The sequence below is a fragment of the Nicotiana sylvestris genome, chromosome 8 (assembly GCF_000393655.2).
Source record: "Nicotiana sylvestris chromosome 8, ASM39365v2, whole genome shotgun sequence".
In the NCBI taxonomy this organism is placed as follows: domain Eukaryota; kingdom Viridiplantae; phylum Streptophyta; class Magnoliopsida; order Solanales; family Solanaceae; genus Nicotiana; species Nicotiana sylvestris.
The window spans coordinates 138,144,126-138,155,473 of record NC_091064.1 but is presented as its reverse complement, the minus strand read 5'-3'; the positions used below and the strand labels follow the sequence as shown (position 1 = coordinate 138,155,473).

Here is an 11,348-nt window from a genome sequence, read left to right as displayed (position 1 = left end):
ATAATTTAGGATTTTAATTCTAGGATTTCATTAATTAAATTTTTTTTAAAAAAAAAGAGAAAAGGAAGAAAAGGGAATTTAAGAATAAAAGGTTGTTGGGCCAAAATTGTGGAAGCCCAAACCATTCTTCATCCCAAACCCATTCCAAAATCTGAACTTAAAACTATCCAATTACCCGTCCCACGCCTAGACCCACGCCCGACCCACCTGTGACCCGCCCCACTCCCCTTTAATACATAAACCATGTTATAACATCTTCCCCCAAACTAAACCCTAAACCTAGAGACTCAAACAGCGCCCATCTCACATGCCCGGTTCTGCCTTGCTTCAACTCACCAAATCACACCCAAAATTGGGCGTTTCAACTCGCCAAGCTTGCTGCCCCCTCCCCAAATCGAATGGAAATAAGGAAAATGGGGAGCGTTGGATTGATTTTGATTTGATTCACTCCCTCTATTTGTCCATTTTTTCATCAAAAGAGGGATAAAATTTCAGATTAGGGGAAGATATTTTTTTTGAAGATTTTTTGGAGAAGAGGGCAGAAGGTTCGAGAAGTTTGAAGGCCTATATAAGAAGGGTGATATTTTCAGAAAAGGGGGATTTTCCGGAGAGGATTTTAGAGAGATTTCGGAAGAAAAATTAAAATTAGGGTTCGAAATTTTCTTCTTCCTTTCTATTGTTCTTTTTTATTTCTGGTATCAGAACAGAGGAACAACATTACTGAGTGTTCTATTATTTCATTTTGATGTCGATTATTGTCTAAACTTTCGAAATCTCTAGAGTCTATCTTTTCATTTCGATTCTGGATTTTTGGGTAAAAATGGAAGTCATTTGAGAAGTTCGAGTCTGTTGTTGCTCGAGGGTTGATTTTCAGTTGCTGGTTATTTTTTTTGGTCGATTTTAGTGTTGTGACTAATTCAGTTTTTAATTCCAGGTTCATTTTTTTCCTCTCCTTTATTTCTGTTGTGAAGCAAGTCATGGACGAATTGTAAAATAACTAAGTTTAAGATAACAACTGAAGTTCTATGTTCAATAGGCGTGCTATGGATTCTGATTCTTCTTAATGATATGTTTATACTATTTGTTTTCTAAATTAAATGGTTGGTTTCTGTTTGGATAAAAATGTGAACGTAAAAATTAGAAAATTAACCGGCTCATAAGGTTTTCATTTACAAGTTTCTGTTCCTTCACTACTTTACTAGCATGGTTTTGAGTAGTTTTTCTAGTTGAAGAAAATATGAGAGCTGGGGGTTTAATTGAGTTATATATTACTCGACTCTATGTTATGAATCTAGTTGAAATTGTTAATTCCTTAAAGATTCAGTAGTGTTAAAGTTTATGTGACCAGTTTTGTTTGATTTCACAGTATTCTGTGTTGTTTTGCTGACTTCGTCGTATTGAAATGAAGGCTTACTAGTGCGAATTGAAGTGTTTTAAGCTGGGGTCAAGTTTTCTACAAAATTGATTGGTCTTTGTTTATCTGTTGTTCCTTTAAGCTGCTCATAACTATTGTTGTTTAATGGCAGATCTCTTTTTGGTATGTGATTAGTTTTATTTTTCAGCAGTTAGACTGACTGATTCTCAAAGCTGATTCATACAAATTTTCTTGTCTCCATGGTTTAGTTTTGGACAGCTTTCCCTTTGTTAAGTTTGTGTATGAGTCGGGTGCATAATTTGTCGAAACATTAACCTGAGTAATTCTAGTTCCTGGTGTCTGTTTCTCCATTAAACCTTGATATTATTCTGCCTTTAGAATTTCAACTTGAGTAATAATATTAATAACAAGCTAGAGTTGTAGTAACAAAGTTTGAGGATGGTAGTGTTTAAGTTTAATACTTTATTATGAATTGAGTGGTCATGAAGTTGTTGGCTCTTGTTCACCATGAAGTTCCACGAATTGCCTGATTTAGGTGAAAACTAATTGATATATGCTGCCAAAGTTCTAAGCAAAGAAATTGCTTTAGTTGTAAAGATAATCGTTCATTATGTTTAAAGGTTCGTGATATGCTTTCAACGTAATGTATTTCTAAGAAATCAAGGCGGCAGTGGGCATGGAAATATCATTATTGCTCCCATCATATTTGGACTCACATTATTTCCTCATTTCCTTTCCTCTCTTTGTTTGCTTGTTTGATGTATTTGTTTGGATGAGCGCTTCTGGGGCGTCAAGCTAGCCTCGCATGATTAATTTGACCTCCAAGGTTTGTTGGGCCGTGGGAAGTGGGGAAGACCAAAGCCTATTAGTGATTAATTTACTCCCGCCCTTTAAGATATGAGCATGAATTTTATGCTAGTAAAAGTGCTCCATAAGCACAATTGCCTTTCTTTAAATAAGTGGAGGTGCGCTATCCAATCACGTAGCCCATGGCCCTCACAAATATTATGATTAGTTATTAGAAATGAACATTTATAGAAAAGCCTATAGGCACGTTTAAAATACTATTGTGATTCTGTACACGTTCGCGTGACGTAATTACAATTCTAAAAATCAATTCGGAGTATGCGTTCGCGCAACTTTGATCTAACTTTTTTAATAATAAAATTGTTTTTAATAGGCCGCTAAATTAAAATTAGTTCATATGATCCGAGGTGTGCCATCCACAAGTTAATCATTCATGGCCCTCGTTTTAATCTTATGATCTAGATATAAAAACGACAAATGTTCGTAGTTTGCTTTAGGCCTGTTTAATATATCATTGTGATTGTGGACACGTTCGCGTGACATGATTATGATTTCTAAAAACAAACTCGGAGTATGCGTTCGCGCAACTTCGGCCAAACTTTCTTAATAATAATAAAACGTTATTAGTTGTGGACACGATCGCATGACATAAATTTTGACGCGTCAAACAAATGTGTACACGTACGCGTGACCCGTTTCAAGATAAATTCTTAATTAAAAGAGGCAAATGCACTTAGGTTCTAAAATAAGTAATCAAACAATTTAATAAGCCAAGTATGATCAAAGCGACCGTGCTAGATCCACGGAACTCGAGAGTGCCTAACACCTTCTCCGGGTTAATAGAATTCCTTACCCGGATTTCTGTGTTCGCAGACCTTAAATAGAGTCAATTTCCTTGATTTGGGATTTTAAACCGGTGACTTGGGACACCATAAATTATCCCAAGTGGAAACTCTAATTTTAATTTAAATAATCCCGCTTCGATTGTCACTTAAATTTGATAAAACTCCCTTATATCCCTCACCGGGGTGTAGGAAAAAGTAGGTGTGACAGCTTTGGCGACTCTGCCGGGGTACGAACCCGGAATCTCTTGTTCAGGGTTCAAGAGCTCGAGCTTGTTAATATGATTTTTACTTGGCTTCATTTATTGTTAATATTACTGTATTCTGTGAACCTTTTGTGCTAAATGCTATCTATTTACCGCTTTAATATTGTTTGAATTGTATATAACTGTCTTCTTATGCCACCCGTCTAAGTCTTCTGAAAATGGTGCACACGTTCGCGTGACCCGCTTTTTCTGTAGAAGTTATACCAAATAAGAACGGGGCTGGGCCAGCAACAAGGCCGAGTAGACTTCAGTGCTCCCGGTACGTTGCTCCTTCTTCGGCTCAAGTTGTCTGCTAGGGTAAGCCAGGTCTAGAACACAACCCCAGGATTTAAACCTAGAAAAATACAGCCTCATGCCGAATCTCTAGTAGGAACGTTTGTTTGCATCATATGCATTTAACTTAGGGGACTCAACACAGGGGTTGGGTCCGTCTAGGACAGGTGTACCCAAAATAATAGACCATCTTGATGCATCCTATGTGTTATGTGAACATTTATTTGATTCGGCCTGCATGCTGACCGACTAAGGAAAAATAAAGCAAAAGAAAAAACAAGAGTGATGTAGAGAAGGAAATAAAACCCGATTCTAAAAAAATCCCTGGTATTTGGAAATGTCACAAAACTTCCAAAAAAAATTTCAAAAAAAGAGGAAAAGAAAGAGAGTCATTTCAAAAGAGTCAATACTGTGTCCTTTTCAAATGTGTCAAAACTGACCAAACTACGCAGGTCTGATTCTCACCAGATGTGGGATATGTAGGCAACCTACATAAGGTTCGGCCTTATTTTTTCGAAAAAAAAAGAAAAAAAAGAGAGTAAATGGTCAAATAAATGTAGTTTGGGGTTTTGGTAAAAATAAGCCGATCCAGCTTCGGTAATGTCTTAAGCCGTTCTTGTTGAGATAGCCTTAGAGTATCTTCAGTTGTCGAAGGGCTATTTTCGTAAAAGAACGGACAAGTCTGTCGGTAAAGTGTCATTTTTCCTTAAAGTAGTTCTCCCCGGCCTCAAAGTTTATTTGGAATTGCGAAGGGGCCACGTTTGCAAAAATGACCATTTTTGCTAAAATTAGCATATAGGGGAAGGAATCATGGTCCGTTGATTTTTCTTCTAGAAATTGAAAAAACTTGTTTTACAAAAAGGATCCACCGGAGTCAAACCTAACCTTAATCTCCCACAGGTACAAATGAACACTGCTCAGAACCCATCAGAAGTGGTCATAGAATAGGCTCAGTTGCGGTTGAGTATGTGGTGGAATGATCTAGATGAAGATGGTCAGAAGTGGGTGAAAAAACAGTTGGGTGCCCTTATAAACAGTTTGTAAATCAAACCACGGGAAGATCTAATCAAGGCTTTGGTAATTTTTTGGGACCCTATCCATAATGTTTTTCGTTTCTCGGACTTTGAGATCACCCCTACTTTGGAGGAAATGGCTGGGTATATTGAGTTTGACCGAGATCTGAGGAAACAACAACTTATATTTCCAAGGGCTCCTTCGGTGCAAAAATTCTTTGACCTCCTGAATATCAGTAAACAGATGAAGAAGGTCCATGTAAGCAAAGGGTGTTGTTCTTTCCACTTCTTGTACTTCAGGTTCGGGCACTCAGCTGGGTTCGAAACGCATGAAAAGGGTTTGAGCAACAAACAAGATAAGGGCCTTTGGCAAATTCATCGTCGGTTCACTTTTATTGTGGCATTTTTGGGATCATGGTCTTTCCAAATGCGGAAGGGACAGTGGATACTCGTATAGTCGGAATTGCACAAATACTTACTACCAAGGAAGATCACACACTTGTCCCATTAGTGCTGGCAGACATTTATCGGGCATTGACATTGTGCAAAGCCGGGGCTCAATTCTTTGAAGGTTGCAATATTCTTCTACAAATGTGGTTGATCGAGCATCTCCACCATCACCCCAAATTCATGAGTTATGGTTCAAGCCCGGATAACTTCATTAAGAGTTATGAGGAAAGGGTGAAAGACTACAACGTGCCAGAAGGGTTTGAAGCCTAGGTCTCCCACTTGAAAGCTCTCAAAGCAAGTCAGAGTGGACTATAAGATGGCTCCCAATGACAGAAGCCATATACATGATGGCTACCAAGGGCTACCTGAGATTGATGGGTGTGAGGAGTATCCATCCATATGCACCGCATAGGGTCTTAAGGCAGTTAAGAAGATATCAGATTGTTCCCGAAGATGAAGATCTAACCACCCAAGTCATTGAGCTGCATCCACAAGCTGCATTGCCCGAGACTTTAGTTCAGCGGGATTGGAATAGCTGCTGGTATCTGAAAAATGGCACCCAGGTACCAGATGTTGCAAAGGGGAATTAGAACCAAATTATGCCGCATGGTTTGAGAAAAGGTCTTGTGTAAACAACGAACTAGAGCCTGAGCCCGAGCCCAAGCCCGAGAGGCCTGCCAAGAGATATCATGTTCAAGATTTTGATGATAAAATCCAAGAAAGGTTGGCTTGGGGAGAAAATGAGAAAAAATATCAAACCGTGATTCACACCTTGGAAGAGAAGTTGAGAAACATGGAATTCAACAATGATCTCCAAGCACAAGAAGCTGAAGGTGAAAGAATAAAGTTGACCAAAAAAATGAGGTTCTCCGAGCCCAAGTTCGAAAAATGAGAATAGCAGCTAAGAACCCAGGCAGAAGCAAAAAGGATGAAAAGCTCATCTACAGCCTTACAACACAAAAAGTACGTGACTATGAGGATGATTTGCAAAAGACTAAATCTGAGCTAGCAAATGCCTAAGCCAAGTTAGCTAAGAATGTGGAGGGACAAGCCAGTTTCGTTCGGCAACTGAAGGATAAGTATGACAAATGAATGGTGAGTATAAATAAAAAGGTCAATGTCCTTGAGAATGAGATGACCAAGTAGGCAAGAGATGTCAAAGCAGAAAGGGAGCACTGCTATGCCCTGATGGCACAGTTAGAGAAAGACCTGCAGCAGCTTCAAGAGCAAAATCATACAGCCGAACAAATTTTGGATGCCAGATTTCAGCAAATCAGACAGTTGCTACAGGAGAAGGGTATTATCAGGGAAAGGGTTAGGAGAATTGCGGACAACATTGTGATGAAGTGCAATGAGTGTGAAGACATGATCAAGTCCATGTTCTTCGCTTCAGTTATGATTTTTGTCCGGTAAATCATGGATGACTTGTTTCGCCTCCAAGAAGATATGGCGCAAAGGCCCACAGTAAGGCCAACTAGAGCAGTAGTTGAGGCACTTGTGTATTCTTAATTTTGTTTGTTCGAGTCTGTATGTTGTTAGTTCATTTTCGAGTCTGTATTGTCAGTTTCTTCTAAGTTTGTTAGTTCATTTTCGAGTCTGTATTGTCAGCTTTCTTTTGAAGTTTGTTGGTCCACTCATCAAGTCTGTCAGTCTTTATGTTTAAATTTGTAGGAGAAGTCGTCGTAATCAAGATGTTTTCTTTTATTTTATGAAATTTGAAAACCCCAAAAATGTTTTTTGTTTTTTTATTTTATTTCACACATTGTCCTAGAACTACGCTTGTTCTGATTCATGCAGCGTCATGATACGTAGGCAATCCCCATAGAATTCGATCATAACTGTGAAATGAAAAGGAAAAAAAAGAAAACAAGAAAACTGTGGGAAAGAAATAATCGCAAAACAAGAGAGGAAAAATGAGAGAATAAAAGGATAAAACAATAATCAACCAAATAAAAGCAGGAATTAAAAAAAGAGAGGAAGAAATTGCAAAATGAAATTAGTGAAAGCCGGGATGAAGCAAGCAGCCGTTCAAATTCATAATAGAAATGGTTAACTTTTTAGGTGCATTGCATCCTCAACGTGCGGTTACCTATCTGCTAAGCTCTTAATTGCTAACAAGTTTGCTTGTTGTCATCAAGTCCGTACAACACCAGGTCCAAAGACAAGTTGATCATGGCCAGCCAAGAACTGGATGCAAGTGTTATTGATCCGTCAAGGGAAGGGGAAGAGTCTGATGTTAGTCTGAAAGAGGAGCTACATAAGTTGAAACACCAAATGGAAGAGATGTATTAGGAATGGATGAAAGGGCACCCACCACCATCATACCCCGCCAACCCGGCTTTCGTCCCGCCACTAGCTCAATCCTAAGAACCCCCCACTGTTGATTCATCTCCAGGCTTGCCCCATTACCACCACTACCAAGGCACCACTTCCCAAACCCCACAAGCACCACCACCCAAACCAATCCCATACCCCCCTCCACTAGCCACCCCTGTTTTCATGGCACCCCCGCCCGCTACACTCTATAGATCCTCCAGTGAGCCCTTATTACATAACCAAGATAACCAATACTATCCCCCTGAACCTACTTTCAAGGTCCCAGATCATTACTCCTGCACTCCTCGTTTTGACCTCCCTGTCGAGACTGAGAAACCACCTAAAAACCCAGATTAGAAAGAGATGTTCAGGAAGGTAAGAAGTTTGGAAAAATCGTTCAGAAACATGCAGGGATTGGGAGGCCAGGTGAGCGTAGCCTACAAGGATTTGTGTCTATTTCCTGATGTTCAGTTGCCTATGGGGTTTAAGATGCCGAAGTTTGATCTGTATGACGGGCACGGAGACCCGGTGGCCCGTTTAAGGAGATTCTGCAGTAAAATGAGAGGAGCTGGTGGGAAAGATGAGTTGTTGATGGCATACTTTAGCCAGAGTCTGAGTGGCGCGGCATTGGAGTGGTACACTCGTCAGGATCATAGCAGATGGTATACCTGGGATGATTTAGCCCAAGCATTCGCTCGTCATTTCCAGTACAACATCGAGATTGTCCCAGATCGTTTGTCTCTGACTAAGATTGAGAAGAAGCCTAGTGAAAGTTTCAGAGAATATGGTTTTCGCTGGAGAGAACAAGCGGCAAGAGTCAACCCTCCGATGGAGGAGAGCGAAATAGTGGAGTACTTTCTGCAGGCTCTGGAGCCTACTTATTTTGGCCATCTGATATCGGCCATAGGCAAGTCTTTCAACGAGGTAGTGAAAATGGGTGGCATGGTGGAAGAAGGTCTTAAATCAAGCAAAATCATGAGCTACTTGACCATCAAAGCAACTACCCAAGCCATTCAAAATGGTACTAGAGGAGTGATCAGAAAGAAAAAGGAAGAAGATGTGGCAACAATTGATTCAGGATCATGGTTTGGACCGAGGGGCCCGTCACACCATTATACCCAGCCTCGATCCCATCACCGAACCTACACCCAAACCCCATATAATCCACCCTAACACTAATTCCCATCACCAGACCCTCAGATTTCTGTCCACAATGCCCAAACATATACTCAACCTCCTGCCTACTCACAATGGCGTGCCCCAGCCCCACAAAATACCTACCTAGCTCCACAAAATGGTTACCCACCCCTACGAGCCTACCGAAACCCTGTCGGCCCAGGTTTCCGACCCAACCAGCGTTCAAAAATGAGAGGCTGCAGCGAAAGAAAACTTTCACCCCGTTGAGGGAGTCTTATACCAATTTAATCCATAGATTTAGGCAATTAGATATGCTGAGGCCAATTGAGTCGAAATTGCCAAACCCTCCTCCAAAGAATCTTGATTACTCCGTGAGCTGTGAATATTGTTCTGGTACTCCGGGGCATGATACGGAGAAGTGTTGGCACTTGAAAAATGCCATCCAGGAGTTCACCGACACAAACCAGATTGAAGTCTAAACCCCAGAGGCACCCAACATCAACTAGAACCCATTGCCAACCCATGAAGAAACAAACATGATCGAGATATTACACAAGGAAGAGGAACCCAAGAAGCCCTCACAATCCATCATGATGATTCGGTCTAATGAGGTCAAGCCAGTCAAAAAACCAACGGTTGAAAGATTAGTGAACAAGTTGAGCATGACAAACGGTGAGCCGTCTGTGGTAGTTAAGAAAGGTTCCCCAAGTGATGATGTAGCAAAGAAATATAATCCAAAAGTGGTCATGCCAGGGTTGGTGAGTAAGCCTATCATAATTGTAGAGGGTGCCCATATGGACCCTGTCATCATCAAGCCTGTAATCCAGTTGCTGGTAGTCAAAACCAAGGCTATCCCATGGAACTATGAACGGGTGATAGTGACCTATAAGGTAAAGGAAGTAAAAGAAGAAGTCAATGAGGCCCAGGGATTAACTCGTTCGGGAAGATGCTTTGCCCCGAAAGAGTTAAGGAAAGCTAAAACATCCAGAGATAACCTAGTTCTAGTAAAGAAAGCAGTCACTGAAGAAGAAGCGGAGGAGTTTTTGAGAAAAATGAAGGTACAAGATTACTCCATTGTGGAGCAGTTGAGAAAGACGCCCACTTAGATTTCCTTGTCGTCATTGTTGATCCATTCAGATGAGCATCGTCGGGCCCTGATGAAAATTCTGAACGAAGTTCATGTCCCAGACAAAATTTCAGTGAACCATCTGGAGAAGATCACCAACAAAATATTTGAGGTGAATAGGGTCACCTTCTCTGATGATGAGTTACTTGTGGAAGGTACTTAACACAACAAAGCTATCTATCTTACGGTAAAATGTGAAGATTCTATGGTCACCAGGGTGTTAGTTGATAATGGTTCTAGTGCAAACATCTGCCCTCTCTCTACTCTAAACAAGTTAAAAGTTGATGATGAGAGGATTCACAAAAACAACATTGCATCCGAGGTTTTGACGGTGGAGGAAAAGACTCGGTTGGCGATATAATGCTTAAATTAACAATAGGACCGGTGGAAGTCACCATGGAGTTCCAAGTACTGGACGTAGTCGTCTCTTACAATTTGATGTTAGGTCAGCCCTGGATACATGCCTCCAAAGCAGTCCTGTCCACGTTGCACCAGATGGTCAAGTTCAAGTGGGATAAGCAGGATATCGTCGTGCATGGTGAGGAGAATTTGTGTGCTCACAAGGATGCCTCCGTCCTGTTCATTGAGGCTGAAGATGACAAAGGGCCTTGGGTTTATCAAGTTTTTGAAACAGTGCCAGTCGAGAAGGTTCCATAAGGGAAATGTATTCCAACTCCAAAGATAGCCTCTACATGCGTCATGGTGGCCTATGAAATGCTGAAAAATGGTTTTATGCCAAGTAAAGGTTTAGGTATCACCGTTGTGGGAACATACTGCTATTGAGTCATGCCTTTTGGTTTGAAAAATGCTGGGGCAACTTACATGAGGGCAATGACTACCATATTCCATGACATGATACACAAGAAGATTGAGGTTTATGTGGATGATGTGATCATAAAATCCAGGAAGCAGTCTGACCACATCAGAGATTTGAGGAAGTTTTTCCAAAGGCTCCGCATGTACAATCTCAAGCTCAACCTTACAAAGTATGCATTTGGTGTTCCATCTGCGAAACTATTGGGGTTCATAGTCAATTGGTGAGGCATTGAGTTGGATCTGTCAAAGATCAAAGCTATCCAAGAATTGCCACCGCCAAAGAACAAGACCGAGGTGATGAGTCTACTAGGGAGGCTGAACTACATCAGCAGGTTTATTGCTCAGCTCACGACAACTTGTGAGCCGATCTTTAAGCTACTAAAGAAGGATGACGCGGTCAAATGGACTGAAGAGTGCCAGGAAGCATTTGATAAGATCAAAGAGTATTTATCGGACCCACTTGTGTTGGTCCCGCCGGAACCTGGGAGGCCTTTGATTCTTTATTTGATAGTCTTGGATAATTCATTTGGTTGTGTATTGGATCAACATGACATCACTGGCAGGAAAGAGCAGGCCATCTACTATCTCAGCAAGAAGTTCACATCTTATGAGGTTAAGTATACTCCCCTTGAAAAGACATGTTGCGCCCTGACTTGGGTAGCACAGAAGTTGAAGCATTATATGTCGTCTTACACTACTTACCTCATTTCTCGCCTGGATCCTTTGAAGAACATCTTTCAGAAGCCTATGCCCACAGGGAGACTTGCAAAGTGGCAGATTTTGCTCACAGAGTTCAACATTATCTATGTGCTCGGACCGCGATGAAAGCCCAAGCATTGGCCAATCATTTGGCCGAGAACCCGATTGATGAAGAATATTAACCATTGAGAACTTATTTTCCCGATGAGGAGGTGATGCATATTGACG

The 11,348-nt window shown here is 41.0% G+C and overlaps 1 protein-coding gene across 1 annotated transcript; it reads left to right on the top strand.

Annotated features, from left to right (window-relative positions):
* Positions 1–7,747: 7,747 nt before the first annotated feature.
* Positions 7,748–8,958, top strand: LOC138875733 (uncharacterized). The gene is made up of 3 exons (XM_070154596.1): positions 7,748–7,936; positions 8,051–8,427; positions 8,781–8,958. Exons 1-3 carry the CDS (start codon positions 7,748–7,750, stop codon positions 8,956–8,958), a joined length of 744 nt encoding a protein of 247 aa, XP_070010697.1.
* Positions 8,959–11,348: the final 2,390 nt, after the last annotated feature.